Below are 15,417 nucleotides of genomic sequence, written 5' to 3'. Positions count from 1 at the left end.
TGACTGGTCGACTGGCTGGTAGCTATGATGTGCACTGATCACCAGGGAGCAGATGCTCAATGCAGGAGCTGCCCCCTGGTGGTCAGTGCACTTCCACAGCCAACCTTCCATGGCCGGCCAACCTCCTGCAGTCCCTCCCCCTGGCCAGCCAGACAGCCTCCCGTGGTCCCTCCCCCCTGGCTGGCCAACCTCCTGTGGTCCCTCCCCCCGGACTGGGTGAGATGGCCCCGATTGGCCCCCATTGCTGGCCAGGCCAAGGGACCCCACCTGTGCATGAATTTGTGCACTGGGCCTTTAGTTTATATATAAAGTGCCTACTCTATTTGAAAGTTATTATAGAAAAAAAATAGGTGATCAAAATGCCTTACATTTACAATGCTTTGTAATTTCCAAAACACTTTGAATATGGGAATTTAATTTTTTATTTGATATTACCAATAACTTAGAAAAGTAGATAGTTCAGGTAGATTTATTTCTATTTCATATGAGTAAATTGAGAGTTTAGAAGATTGTGATTTAACCAGGGTTAGGTAGCTCGTGAGTGCAGCTTAAGCATGAACCAAAGCGTAAGCTTTAAGTTCTTTTAATTCCCCCATATACCTCTATGCAGTGACTAAGCACATATTAATTTATGCAAAATCTGACCACATTGGGGTATGCTGTTCATTTAATGCAATATTTATCTTCATCATTTATCTTAAGTGCTTACAAGACAGGGATAAAATCAGTTAAATTAGATCAAAGCAGTGTCTTATAGGTTCATATGAATTCCTAGAAGATGACACGTATATATACTTGTACTGTATATATGAGAGTGGTTATGTCTTGTTTCCCCCCCTGTTTTATTGTAGGCTCTGTTGTATGTAACTATTGAAAACAGTGGTGGGCTGGTATTAGAGACTTATGGTAATCAGTGTTAAAGTTCAATGCATTAAGGATCCTTACTTAACATGCACTATTAAATTGATATTTTACTTGTGGTATTATGGATTATGTTTCTGCAACATCTTCCCCATAACTTCTAAAAGGTTCAGTGCCAGAGAGAACAGAACTGTATCTTTATTTTCACATCACATCCTCTCTCGAATAGATAATACTTCCATTGCTCTCTTTCCAATTTGGCTTTGAGTCACTGCTGTGATTCTAACTGTTGAACAGGCTTTCAAGTTAGAAATTAGTATTCTGGTTAAGTAAAAATTCTTCTGAGGCTGCCATTCTTACCAATGCAGCTAAGGTAGTTGACTAAATTGGAGTCAGGTTGTCAGAGGCATGTGACAATTGCATTTCATAATACTTCCCTAAATAATGATACTTGAGCTTTACTGGAAATTAAATCTAAAATTTTATACTCATAGTTCTGAGGTTGGAGAAACCAATAATCTATCAAGTTCAATAAAGCCACATTTATGCTGCTTTAACCTGTCTTTACTATGTTTGCCTTACTTGATTAACTTTTGCTGTTATGCTAATTAATAAATTCAAAGGAAATATTCTAATTAGTTTGTGTCATAACTGGGAACCATAGTAAGTTAGAGTACTTTAGAAAGCATGATAGTCTATTGGGAAGCACCTGCTCACTAGTAGATAGCAATTCTTTACTTGGCTCTATTCCAGTCTCACTAACTGTGTCTAATGTGTGAACTTCTTACCATCTGGGTACTTCAATTTCCCTCTAAATTAAGAAAAAAACCTCTTCCTTGTGTTCTACCTAATACAAGGAGTTTCGAAAGATAAAGGAAGGTCATTGAAGTGATTATGACCAATATATACTATTTACTAGTTAAGATTCATAACTACTTAAAAATCATTGGCTTTGAAATATACTATTTTAAAATAGTAATGTACTATTTAAAAACCATTGACTCTCTTAGTGTGCTTTGTTGCTTAATCTTGGAATTTTTATTTTTAGAACAGATTGTATTTAAAGACCAGTTTTACTGTTGAATTTGACAGGCATGGCATGAGGCCAATATAATGAGCCTGAAGGAAGAATTTGCCGAGTATGCAGGTTAAAGGAGCTGTGGAGCTGACTTTCCATGAAGTCCAGGCTATCTATATTCATTCCTGCTAAGTGGAGATTTGCTTAAAGTTGTGTGTTTTCTTCCTTCTGTATCATCTGATTCTAATCTGCACTTCTCTTTTATAGCTAGAGACGGTTGGATGGCAGCTTAACCTTCAGATGGCTCACTCTGCTCAAGCAAAACTAAAATCTCCTCAAGCTGTATTACAGCTAGGAGTGAGCAATGAAGATTCAAAGGTAAGAAATGGTAGCACACTGAGATGATGTATTTTTTTTTAAAACTAAGTCTTGTACTTTAGCACGGTTTTTGTTCTCTGGGTTGAAAATTTAAACACAATTCAATTAAAATTAAACAAGGTTTAACAAATCGACTGATCCTTATTTGTGACAGGTTTTGATGTCATATTTACACATACCACTTTGTTATTTATTTGAAGAAATAGCTTATCTTGTAAGGTGCCTTTCTTGCAAGAACATTTCTTAATGTCTTCTTTTAAATTCTGCAGTGGAAAAATATTGGTAGTAAAAATCATTCACTTGATTTTTAGGTTCACTTGTTGAGAGATATGTATTTGTAGTAGCCATATAAAATTATAATTTTAACATCTTGGGTATTTGTGGATATTCCTGGTGTTTTGTGGTTTAGGCTGAATACATATGGTAGAGGGAATATTGTTGTTGTTCAGCCAATACTGGAATATGAAGATGATCTGCGTTGTGTTTTTGTTTTTGTAGTAGGTGTGTGCATATGTTTAGATTTCAACTCTTGCAAAATAGAATTTTGGATTAGTTTTGTACTGCATGGTGATTTCTTTAGTATTCGTTTCAGAAAACTTCTGTGTGTTTTCAAAGGTTAAAGAGTTTTATGGAATAGTTTTTCTTACTATAGCATAGAGAGAAATGCATATTTCAGATACAATGAGAACTGTTTTTATATTTTTAAATTATAATTATCTTTTTAAAATAGGAAAGGGGGAGTGACCTTCCTCCCCACCCCCAAACAAATGAGATGTTGTCTTATTTTAAGACATAAAATAGAGGTGAGAATGAGGTAGAAAGAACTGAGGAAGGAGAGATTAATATCGCTGCATGTGATCAGAGAATAATGGAAGAAACGTTATTATTTAGAACATTTGAAGGATATTGAAGGATGGGAATATTATGACTTATTTGTTAGCACTTCCATTATTTATCATGTCATACACATTTCTGTCTTCCTTAAGGACTGGGTCCAGTGCCTCGCCCAGGTTACATGTCTACAAAATTTTACTAGGTCTTGTACTTCTTTCGTTAGCATGGTCTTTGTTCTCTGGGTTGAAAATTTAAACACAATTCAATTAAAATTAAACAAGGATTAACAAGATTGAATTGGGTCTTTTAAAAAAATTTTTATTGGATTTATTGGGGTGATATTGGTTAATAAAATTATACAGTATAGCTTTCAGGTGTACAGTTCTATAATACAGCATCTGTATCATCTGTATATTGTATCGTGTGTTCACCACCCCAAGTCAAGTTGCTTTCCTTCACCATTTGTCTCTCCTTTATCCTTGTTCTATCTCCCTCCACCTCTGCCCCCCTTTCCTCTGGTAATCACCATTCTGTTGTCTGTGTCTATGAGGTTTTGTTTTGGTTTTAATATTTCAAACTTTTTTTCACCCCAACCCACTCAATCCCCTCTCCCCTCTGGCAGCTGACAATCTGTTTTCGGTATGTGAGTCTGTTTCTATTTTGTTTGTTTCTTTATTTTAGTTTTTTAAATTATTCTTTATTGTTGAAAGCATTACATATGTCTGCATTTTCCCTCCATTGACCTCCTACAGCCCGCCCCTAGCCTTCCCTCCCCACCCAGGTCTTTAGCACCCTATTGTCTGTGTTCATGGGTTATGCATATATGCATACAAAGTTTTTGGTTGATTACCTCCCACCTACCCACCCTCTGCAGCCTTCCCTCTGAGATTCTGCACTCTGTTTCCTGCTCCGAATCTCTGGATCCAATCCGTTCATCATTTATTTTGTTAGATTCCACATATGAGTGAAATCATGGTACTTGTCTTTCTCTGACTGGCTTACTTCACTTAGCATAATGCTCTCCAGGTCCATCAATGCTGCTGCAAAGGGTAAGATTTCCTTCTTTTTTTTTTAAATTTAATAAATCTTTATTGTTCACATTATTACTATTGTTTCTCCTTTTTCCTCCCATAGCTCCCCTCCACCCGGTTCCCACCCCACCCTCTGCCCTTACCTCCCCGCTACTGTCCTCATCTATAGGTGTGCGATTTTTGTCCAGTCTCTTCCTGCACCCCTCCATACCCCTTTCCCCCTGAGAATTATTAGTCCACTCCCTTTCTATGCCCCTGATTCTATTATATTCACCACATTATTCTGTTCCTCAGGTTTTTAATTCACTTGATTTTTAGGTTCACTTGTTGATAGATATGTATTTGTTGTTCATAATTTTTATCTTTACTTTTTTCTCCTTCCTCTTCTTAAAGAATACCTTTCAGCATTTCATATAATACTGGTTTGGTGGTGATGAACTCCTTTAGCTTTTTCTTATCTGTGAAGCTCTTTGTCTGCCCTTCAATTCTGAATGATAACTTTGCTGGGTAGAGTAATTTTGGTTGTAGGTTCTTGCTGTTCATCACTTTGAATATTTCTTGCCACTCCCGTCTGGCCTGCATAGTTTCTGTTGAGAAATCAGCTGACAATCGTATGGGTGCTCCTTGTAGGTAACTGTTTTTCTCTTGCTACTTTTAATATTCTCTCTTTGTCTTTTGCTCTTGGCATTTTAATTATGATGTGTCTTGGTGTGGTCCTCTTTGGATTCCTTTTGTTTGGGGTTCTCTGTACTTCCTGGACTTGTAAGTCTATGTCTTTCACTAGGTGGGGGAAGTTTTTAGTCATTATTTCTTCAAATAGGTTTTCAATATCTTGCTCTCTCTCTTCTTCTGGCACCCCCATAATTCTGATGTTGTTACGCTTGAAGTTGTCCCAGAGGCTTCTTACACTATCTTCAACTTTTTGGATTCATTTTGCTTTTTGCTTTTCTGGTTGAGTGTTTTTTGCTTCTTTGTATTTCAAATCTTTGACTTGATCCTTGCGTTCCTCTAGTCCAGGGGTGGGCAAACTTTTTGACTCGAGGGCCACAATGGGTTCTTAAACTGGACTGGAGGGCCGGAACAAAAGCATGGATGGAGTGTTTGTGTGAACTAATATAAATTCAAAGTAAAGGAGCGGAGGGGAGAGCAAGAGAACCCTCCGCTCTTACGGCTCCGCGGGCCGGATAGAACAGCCGAACGGGCCGCATCCGGCCCGCGGGCCGTAGTTTGCCCACAGCTGCTCTAGTCTCTGCTGTTGGGTCTCTGTATAATATTTTTTATTTCAGTCAGTGTATGTTTAATTTCTAGTTGGTCCTTTTTCATATCTTCGAGAGTCTCACTAAATTTATCGGCCTTTTCTAGGTTATTCTTGAAAAGCCTTATAACCGTGGTTTTGAATTCTATATTCAGTCATTTGTTTTTCTTCATTTCTTTCGTTTGTGACCTGTTTCTTTGTCTCCACATTTTCGGTGCTTCCCTGAGTTGGTAGGGTAGCTTTGTGTGCTGGGTTTCCTATACGGCCCACTATGTCGGACTCCCCAGTTAACCTGAGGTGGACACTCTTGGTGAACCCCTTTGTGGACTGTGTGTACAGCCTTGTTGTAGTTAAGTCTTGATTGTTGCTGGCATCACTGGGAGGAATTGACCTCCAGGCCAGTTGGCTGTGAGGATCAGCTGTGTCTACGCTGGGAGAAGTTCGGTGCTGGAGACAGCCTTATAGGATCAGACTTGCAAAATTGCAAAAGCCTCTGTGCTCAGCTTGGATGGGGCGGAGTCTCAGGGCTGAGCAGACAGCCTTGGCTTCCTGTGAGCCCTGTCCTTGCGTGCACGCCTCCAGACCTCTGCCTTCTGCGGCTCCCCTGAGTTCCGCCTGACAGTCCAGATTCCCCCCATAAGAGCGTGGTCCCCAGGGGCTCGCCCGGTTCAGTGCAGTCGGAACGGGTTCAGTGCAGTCAGGAGCTTCCGACTCCCTTCTGCTAGGGAAAGCCTGCGGCAACCTCCGCATTCAGTCTTCTCAGCGAGCACTCGTGCGCGCGCCCCTCCAGACCCCTGCCCGCTGCGGCTCCCCCAAGTCTCCGAGTCTCCGTGTGCCTTTCTCTCTACCTGACAGTCCAGACTCCCCCTGTATGATCCTGGGTCCACGGAGTTTCGCCTGGAAGTGGGGTTCAGTGCAGTCGGGGGCTTCCTTCCCCCTCCCGCCAGAGAAAGTCAGCCAGGCACTCAGCCGCCCTTCCTCTCTGCGCGCGTGTCTCCGTACTTCAGCCCTTTGCCACTCCTCTGATTCTCCGTGAAGTTTTCCTCTTTCCTTCTAGTTGTAGAATTTCCACTCAGCCAGCCTTCCTGTCCTTCTGGATGATGTCCGTTCTGTCTTTTAGTTGTAGTTTTGAAATTGTTGTGCGAGGCAGCAGTTTAGGTGCTAACCTATGCCGCCATCTTGGTTTCTCCCTCCTTCTTTTTTTTTGACTGAGTAGTATTTCATTGTGTAAACGTACCACTGCTTTTTCATCCACTCATCCATTGATGGATACTTGGGCTACTTCCAAATATTGGCTGTTGTAAATAACACTGCAATGAACATAGGGATGCATAAATTCTTTTGAATTAGTGTTACAAGTTTTTCATGGTTTCTTTGTCCTTCTCCATGATGTTAAGTATCATTATAACCATTACTTTGAACTTTATCCTATACTAGAGGCCTGGTGCACAGATTTGTGCACTGGTGGGGTCCCTCGGCGTGGCCTGTGGTGATTGGGCTGAAACTGGCAGTCCTACGCCGCCTGCCGCTCCCGCTCATCCTGGCCCCGCTGCGCCTGCTGCAGGTTCACACATAGTCTGTCCTTATTGGGAGAGGCTTGTGTTGCTGCAACAGCGTTTGCTAGCCATGAGCCCTGCGTCTAGCGACTGTTGGTTAGCTGAGCGGCACTCCTGCTGTGGGAGCACACTGACCACCAGGGGGCAGCTCCTGCATTGAGCATCTGCTCCCGGTGGTCAGTGTGCATCATGGTGATCGGTCAACTGGTTGTTTTGTCATTTATATATCTACATATATAAAAGCCTAATTTGCTAAGTGTCTGGCTTGACCAGTCTCTATGATGCACACTGACCACCAGGGGGGCATATGTTCTGACTGGAAGTTTAGCTTGCAGCTGGGGTCCAGCCAATGGGGACTGGGCGAGATGGGCTGGACACGCCCTGGAGCCTTCCTGCGGTCCCTCTCCAGCCGGCCAGCCCCCACTGTCCCCAATTGGGACTGGGCATGATGGCCGTGATTGGCCCCGATCGCCGGCCAGACCAAGGTACCCCACCTGTGCATGAATTCGTGCACTGGGCCTCTAATATAGATAATAAAAGCCTAATATGCTAAGTGTCCGACCATTTGACCAGTCGCTATGATGTGCACTGACCACCAGGGGGCAGATGCTCCGACTGATAGGTTAGCTTGCTGCTGGGGTCCGGCCTATCAGGACTGGGCGAGATGGGCCAGACACGCTCTGGAGCCCTCCCGTGGTACCTCCCTGGCCCCGATCGTGCACCGGTGTGAGGGACTCCACTGTGCACCAGGCCTCTAGTCCTACATAATAAAGAGGTGATATGCAAATTAACCCTCATGCCATCACAAGATGGCTGCACCCACAGCAGAGGTGGGGTTCCCATAACACAAGATGGCTGCGCCCACAGCGGAGGCAGGGTTCCCGTAACGAGTGATCAGCAGGGACCTGAGGCCACGTGGCACTGGGCCGGGGTGGGGGACCTGAGGCTGCGCCCCCTGCCCAGTGGAGCTTCACTGGGGACCGGAGGCCATGCCCCATGGCACTGGGCGTGGGGACCTGAGGCCGCACCCCCCTCCCGCTGGGGCCTGACGGGGGATCTCCGGCCGCGCACCCTGTCCAGTGGGGCTTGATGGGGGACCTCAGGCCACGCCCTTCGCCTTGGGCCAGGGGACCTGAGGCTGCGCCCCCAGCCCTGGCGCTCGGCCGGGGGACCTCAGGCCATGTCCCCCACCTGGCAGGGCTTGACAAGGGACCTCAATGTGCGTCCTGAGGCTGCGCCCCCCGGCTCGGCGCTGGGGGACCTGAGGCTGCGCCTCCCACCCAGCATGTTCCAGGGGACCTGAGGCTGTACCCCCCCACCCTGCGGGGCTTGTTGGGGGACCTGAGGCTGCGACCCCTTTCCAAGCACCAAAGAGGGGGACCTGAGGCTCTGCCCCCTGCCCAGCTCCAGGCCAGGGGACCTGAGGCTGTGCCCCCTGCCTGGTGGGGCTTGATGGTTGTGGGGCTGGCCAGGTCTGGATCTCACCCAATGCGGGTGGAGCCGGCCGGGTCTGAGTCTCGCGTTATTTCGAGGTGCACACAGGTGGGTGGGGACTTGACTCTGGGTCCCGCAGTGTGCCCCAGACTCTTGACAGGAGGAAGATTTTCATATACATTTTACTAGTTTTCTTTCATCTCTGACACTTCTATTATAAAGGGCAAATAGCAATATTAAAGTATTTCCTCTAATTAATTTCCTTTTAATGTGCATGAATTTTGTGCACTGGGTGACTAGTATCTGATAAATTGCTTGCCTCCATTTCATTTAGCTCTTTTTCTGGAGATTTATCCTGTTCTTTAATTTGGAGTCTATTTCTTTGTCTCTCTATTTTGCCTGCCTTTCTGTGTTTGTTTCTATGACTAGGTAGATCTGTTATGACTCCTAGTCTTGGTAGGATGTCCTTATATAGTAGGTGTCCTGTGGGGTCCAGTAGCGCAGTCTCCTGATTACCTGATCTGAGTGCTTTAGGAATGTCCCTTGTGTGGTTTACATGATCCTGCCTTTTGTACTTGAATCTTGATTTCTGTTGGCCCATTTGTGTCTAGGATTGACCCTCAGGCTGGCTGACTTGAGGATTGACCCCTATCACAGAGTACAGGCTGCTGTGCAGGTGCTGACCACATGAAGCTTAATTTGCCACAGAAGGTCTCCCTTTGGATATGCCGAGTTCTCCCTTTGGATATGCCACTTGTGAAGCTAATTGGATCCTGTTCTGATGTTATCTGAAGCTGCCCACTTGGTCTGTTTGTTCTGGAGCATCTTTGGAGGGACTCAGGTGCAGTCTAATGTTTGATGCTGCCTATGACTGACCCTGGGCAACCTGTTTGGAGCGACAAAGCAATCCACAGTTTGTGGCTGCCTCTGCTGGGCCTGGATGTGTATGGGAAGGACAAAACTGTGCACTGAGGCCAGTTTTTTACCAGCACCAGGCTCTAGATCAGGTCAGCAAAAATCCCAATGCACCCCGAGATCTGCCTCCACCTGACTCAGCCTGCCGGCTGCCTCATAGACTTAGTCACTGAAAGAGCCTCAGGCAGTACTCAGATTACATGAGGTATGTTCTCAGTGAGTTACCACGTAGTGGGGAGTGATACCGGTTCAAACTCAGTGCCATTGCCGGGTCTGAGGCCAATCAGCATTTGTCCCAGGGTATACTAAGTCTAGCTGCTACCTGCCAGATGCTCACAGACTCTTGTGATGGGGCAGGGTCTTAGGTAGTTATCAGGGTCAGACCACCAGAGTTTAGGCTCAAATAGACCAAGATTTGGCTGTGTGAATGGAGGGCTCTGCAATTATTGGGTATGTGAGGGGAAAATAGCCCCCATTCTAGAGCCATACAACTCATTCTGTCCAAGATTCTGCTAGGAGCTTGAGCTCAATACGGTGAGACTTCTGGAAATTTGGAGGGTGGGCTAGTGGATCTTCTGTGAAGGAGAAGTGCCAGTCAGCCTTGGGAAAGATGGCAGGAGTGGCCCCCATCCCAGACCCATACCACTCAGTCTTTCCTAGATTCTGCCCAGACCTAACATGGTGGTGCCACCAGGAATCAAGAGGGTGGAGCCACCTGGAGCCCAGAGGATGGGACTTGAGAATTTCTTGAAGAAGAGGGGCCAGTCAGGTTCATGAGAAAGTGGGGGGAATGGCTTCAACCCCAAAGCCATACCACTCAGTCATTGACACCCCCAGACTCTCTCAGACCTCTACATTGACTCCTCAGCAGGGTACAAGCTCCACAGGGTAGGGTGACAGGGAGTCCAAAGGGTGTGGCTATTGCATTTCCCTAGGCTGATGCTGTATGGAGGGGCGTGCTCCACCCAAGATAGATGGCGTATGCAGTGCTTGAGAGTGATTTAGCACAGGGGTGTTGGTGGCTGTTTCCTCAGCTCTCTCCCCAGAGCCACAACCCCCAGTCTTCTCCTCATGAGACTCCAGTTGGCTCTGCCCTTCCTCCGCTGGATGAGTCACTGCAAATGAGATGAGATTTTGTGCTTTGGTTCTTTAGGACAGCTGTCGCCAACCTTTCGGACCTCATGGACCACCAGTGGTCCACGACCACTGGTTGGCGACCGCTGCTTTAGGATAGTGCCTGTGTCTCTGGCAGACTCCTGTCTCTGACAGACAGAATCCCTGCTGATTTTCACAGCCAGATGTTAAGTGGGCACCTCTTCCTGGCTCTGGCACTCTGGGCTGGGAGCCAGGCCTGGGGTTGAGACCCTGCACTTCTCAAGAGGAACATCGGAATCTCAGCTGCTGCCCGTGGGAGCAGTGCCATCCCTTTTTCTTGTGTCTGACCTTCCTATCAATCTTGATGTGGCTTCTTCTGTAAATCCCTGATTATAAGACTTCTGTTCAGCTGGTCTTCAGGGGGTTATTCAGCTTGATTTTTTAATATTTTGTTGTCATTCCAGTTTGGTCCTGGGAGGATGTGAGTGTAACGTCCACTTAATCTGCCACCATCTTGGATCTCAAAAATTGATTTGGGATATACAGTATATTGCAGTGTTTCAAAAGTATCATTTCATTTCACACATTTTCATTGTAAAATAATATAAACTTAGTGGTTAAGAGTCAAACTGATTGGTATCCTGCAATGTAGTAGCAGTGTAACCTTCGGCAAGTTATTTAATCTTTATGAGTGTCTGTTTCTTCATCTGTAAATGAGCATAATATTACCTGTTTTACTGAGTTTTTATGGTAAATGCTCAATAAATTCTGGCTACTGCCATCTCCATCATCATCATCAATAAAACTTTATTGGACTAATAAATAAATAAAAATTTCTGTTTTAAACCAAAGCTGTCATTTCTGATTAAATTAACCTTTTGTCTTTTCCCCCCTTTTTTGCATTCTTCCTTTTTTTTTAACTACTTAATCATATTTTTTATATTTATTCTTACTGGGAATTGAGGCAAAGGACAAGTGGGAAGTCTTTTTTATCTCTCTCTCATACACTAGGGAAGGCATTCCTTTAGGTTTAGGATGATAATCTGAAACTCACTGGTGTAGAGTGGAACTATTTCATGAGTGAAAACACACACATATGTACATACATGCATTCATTCTCTGAGTAGCTATATACCTTCACTATTGTATTTCTCTTGACTACCATGTGTAGGTAGCTAAATGCAATTTCTAGGTTAGAAGGATACTGTTGGACCATATATTGTATGCTTTAAGCATCATGACTTTGGCAATGCTTGACTTTGGGATGCTTAAGTACTCCCAGCAACTTTTGATGTCTTCAAAATATCTCTATGTCTTTGTTATATTTTTAGGCAGTAGGAATAAACGAGTAATGCTTCTAGTCAAAGAGTCATGTTTTTAATTCATATTATTCAGGAAGTCTATACAGATGTGAGATCTAACTCATTTGCAATATAGGTTTGAATACAGAGGCTTTGTAATTTGTGTTGCTTTTCTAAAATTTTGAATGGACTCATAACTTGCAGAGAAAAAGAAGCTTTTTTTTAATGTTTTTATTAAGGTATTATATGTGTACATATCTTACCATTGAAGAAGCATTTTCATTAATAAATGGACACTCAGGGGAAAAGAGCAGCACAAAATGTAAAGGTTATTTTCATTCTGTGAGTAGATTTAAGTAAGCCTCTTTCTCTGTATTGCCTGTGTTCCTTATAGCATTGTGTGGAATTAGTCCCTGTTTCTCACATCTGCTAAACGATATACATGTGAGGGAGTGCACAACCACTATAAACCTGGACAGAAACATGCCATCTCCAAGTGAAGTGGTGTGCTTTGTCATAAAGAACAGTTAACGTCTACACTTCTGTTCTCCTTAGTGAAACCTGCCTGGAATTTTTACTTTTTGTTGTTATTTGTTTGTTTACATTCTCCGTTTTTATGTTCTAGAGTTCTAGTCTTTGTACTCTTATATCTGGTAACTGGATGTTAATTGTTATGTAACTCCTGTTATTAAGGACCACACACTACTTTTTCCCTAAACACTTGTTCTTTTCTGAAATGAGAATGCCGGAATTCTTGACAAGTTGGAATATTAGGTAAAAGGAATATGAGCATGGATGATGTTTTAAAAACCAACGTTGTTAAAGGAAGGGAAGCTATTATTAAGAGGAACATTAAAAGTTAATCCTGGTTAATTTATGATGCAAAGTACCATGAAGTACAAAGTTGTTATACTTATGAAATTGGCATTTATTTAAAACAGGAAGGAGTAGGTAAAATTATTTTAAAGGTATATTTTATAGGGTAGGTATCTTGAAAATATACATATACTAAAATTATTTTGAGATGATTGTAGTCAATGTAAATTTGAGAGAATATTTTGATGATATTTATTTTTGAGCTGCTGAACTGAAAACTTACTGTAATTCACTGAAGAGTGTGATTTCTAAGAACCTCTTTCTTCTCATTCACTTCCAACATACACATGAAAAGTGCAGCCTGCAGTGAAACTTTAATTGCTATCACATTTGATAACATTTTTGTACTGCTCTCCTTTCTCTTAGAACATTTCTGTCTCAAGGCTTTCCTGTTTTGCTACTAATTTTATCATGGAAACTGGGTGATTGTAATTTTTCCTACAGTATTTGATATATATTCTAGTTGTTTTCAGTTAATTGTCTTAGTGTTTGTGTATTGCATTTAGCAAAGTAAGATTATTTTCCTGTTTCACAGATATCTCAAAAGGAGTTTTCTGGGGTGCTTCGTTTGCTTGCTTTTTGGTTTGTTTGTTTTTTTTCTTTTTTGGTCTATTTCATTAGGGGGCAGTAGAGCTCTTTGCTTTCCTAACCTCTGGTAGTCACATTATTATTTGAAATAACATTCAAAATAATTTGTGAAGTCAGTAGTTGTGGGAAATGCTTGTGTTTACATTTCTAATCTGTATATAACAATAGAATTTGCTTGTTTCCATCAACAAAATTAATGCCTATTAATCAGATATTGTACATAACAAATAAATTAAATCATCATGATTTCAGTGTTTAATTTGTATGTCATCATTTGCCAAGATGAAATATATTAAAAGCCTTCTACACTGTTGACTTTTTTTGTTACGTTCTGTCACTTGTATTAATTTCTTTATGACAAAAGAGACTAAAAATCCCCAAGATAGTTGCATGGCTGTATTAAGTTATTGTGTAACTAATTCTAGGCTAATCATAGACAATTGAAATTTCCTTATTTATAGAGAATAGCAGTATTATATGTAACAAATATTGGTAATTTTGAATGGCATCAAAATTTTTAACTTTGAATATCCGAAAAACACTGAAATATTTAAATGTTGTATTATTTTTGCTTTATTGCATTTTCCCCAGTAAATTTGCTGATCAGGAAAATTATGTTTTGTTAATAAGTGATTCTAAATTTTTTTGGTAGATCATTTAAGAAAGTCCTGTGTTACACTTTTTGTTTCTTCAACTGGGATGAAATCATCTTGATAAGAATTTTCATTTCTATTAATGTTAAATTGAATTCTGCTCAGGTTACAGAAAGTACTTTATGGATGGGTAATTATGATGTTAAATGAAGTTAGGACTTTCAAGACCACTTTTTTTTTTTAGTTAAAGTTCTTTATTTTTATTTTCAAAATTTATGACAGATTCTATCTGAGTGAGGAGAAGGGGTGAAGGGAAGCCCTTTTTTTTGTGGTTACTTTGTGCTAGACATAGTTTTACCTCCAACATCTCTATCAGATATGAATACTTATATTCTTGCTTTATAGATGGAGAAATGAAAACACATAGAGGTTATTGTCTTATGTTATACAGCTAATAAACAGCAGAACTAGGATTTGAAACTAGACAATTTTACTTCAGAGTCCTCTATGTTATATTCATTGCTAGGACACTGAATTATGCTTATTTAATAATTTAGCACTTGATCCTATAATATGTGTATATGTTTCAAAGAGTTAAAGTTGTTCTAAAATGCAATGATTATCTTATTGTTATTCTTCATTATAAAATTATAGTTATATGGATTCTATTTTTCTTTTTCTTTATTTAAGTTGAAACAATTTTACACTCTAAGTCAAGGAGAGACATGTGACTGTTGGGTTTGGTAGATTGACTTCTCTAATGACCTTGACAAATAGTAACCTCAGTTACAATTGAGTGAAAGAAGAAACCTGACTGATTAAACTTAAATAAAGAATTTAAGGAGAGAAAGGAAAAGCAACCATATAGTAAACTCTTTCAAGAAGAAAAGAAATAGGATAGTCAATGTAGCAGAATGTGACTTCAGTGACGAGATAGTAGAGGAGGTTTGTATGCTGATACCTCAGATCCGTTGGAGGAGAAATTGATGCAGGACAGAGAGAGATATAAGTTTCTTGAGAAAGTGAGAAGATAATGAGGTCCAGAGCATAAATGGAAGGGTTGGATTTTTGATGGGAGTGGGAACATATAATTTGTTTTAATAGTAAAAAAGGAAGAATACAGGTTAGGTTAAGTTTTCTCATGAGTAAATTGCATTGTTCAAAATTTGACCAAAGGGAATTGACACACACTTTTCCTTCCTGGCCTAGTTTAAATGAGATTTTGAGCATGTTTGATGTTAGGTACCATATAAATGTTTAAATATATCTTCAACATATTGTGCAAATTATGTTTATTTCACATTTTTTCTTTTTTTTATATGAAAAATATTTAGAGGAAATTAAATGTACATGAAGAGGAGGAATCACTTTTACTGTATAACGTATTTCTCTTCTTAGAACAGGTTATTGGACACTGTTGGCTGTTTTATGGTATTAGGAAAAGTGAATATTTTTGTAACAAGTTCAACACAAAATCTTTTCTTTATGTCATGTTCTTTTTCTTTTTCCTTTTTTTGAACTTTTCAACTGTCTTTAATTTTAATGACCCAAAATGATGTACTCTTTTATAAAAATCTTATGTCTCTATATAAAAGGTTTAAAGGGCTTAATCAGATCTTCACATCTTGCATATCTGGCTTATTAGTGTAGGTCCTTGGGTTACGTCGGAGATCTGTTCCTAC

General features: G+C 41.3%; 1 protein-coding gene across 6 annotated transcripts in view; it reads left to right on the top strand.

The window, feature by feature from the left end:
• The window catches only part of COMMD10 (COMM domain containing 10), a 175,300-nt gene that overhangs the window by 28,800 nt on the left and 131,083 nt on the right, over nucleotides 1-15,417 (top strand). For 5 of the 6 annotated variants that reach the window (XR_013961113.1, XR_013961114.1, XM_080678526.1 and 2 more), the window contains exon 5: nucleotides 2,147-2,257. Coding sequence is in view for 4 of the 6 variants with exons in the window: in XM_080678526.1 (XP_080534652.1) it covers nucleotides 2,147-2,257 (111 nt within the window). In the remaining 2 variants the exon portion in view is untranslated. Of the gene's footprint in view, nucleotides 1-2,146; nucleotides 2,258-8,978; nucleotides 11,227-15,417 lie in introns of those variants that run through there. The other variant, XM_080678528.1, reaches the window with a different exon arrangement.

This window comes from Plecotus auritus, assembly GCF_963455305.1.
Source record: "Plecotus auritus genome assembly, chromosome: 7".
NCBI lineage: Eukaryota > Metazoa > Chordata > Mammalia > Chiroptera > Vespertilionidae > Plecotus > Plecotus auritus.
Note: the sequence above shows the minus strand (reverse complement) of the source record. Positions and strands in the feature narration are given on the sequence as shown.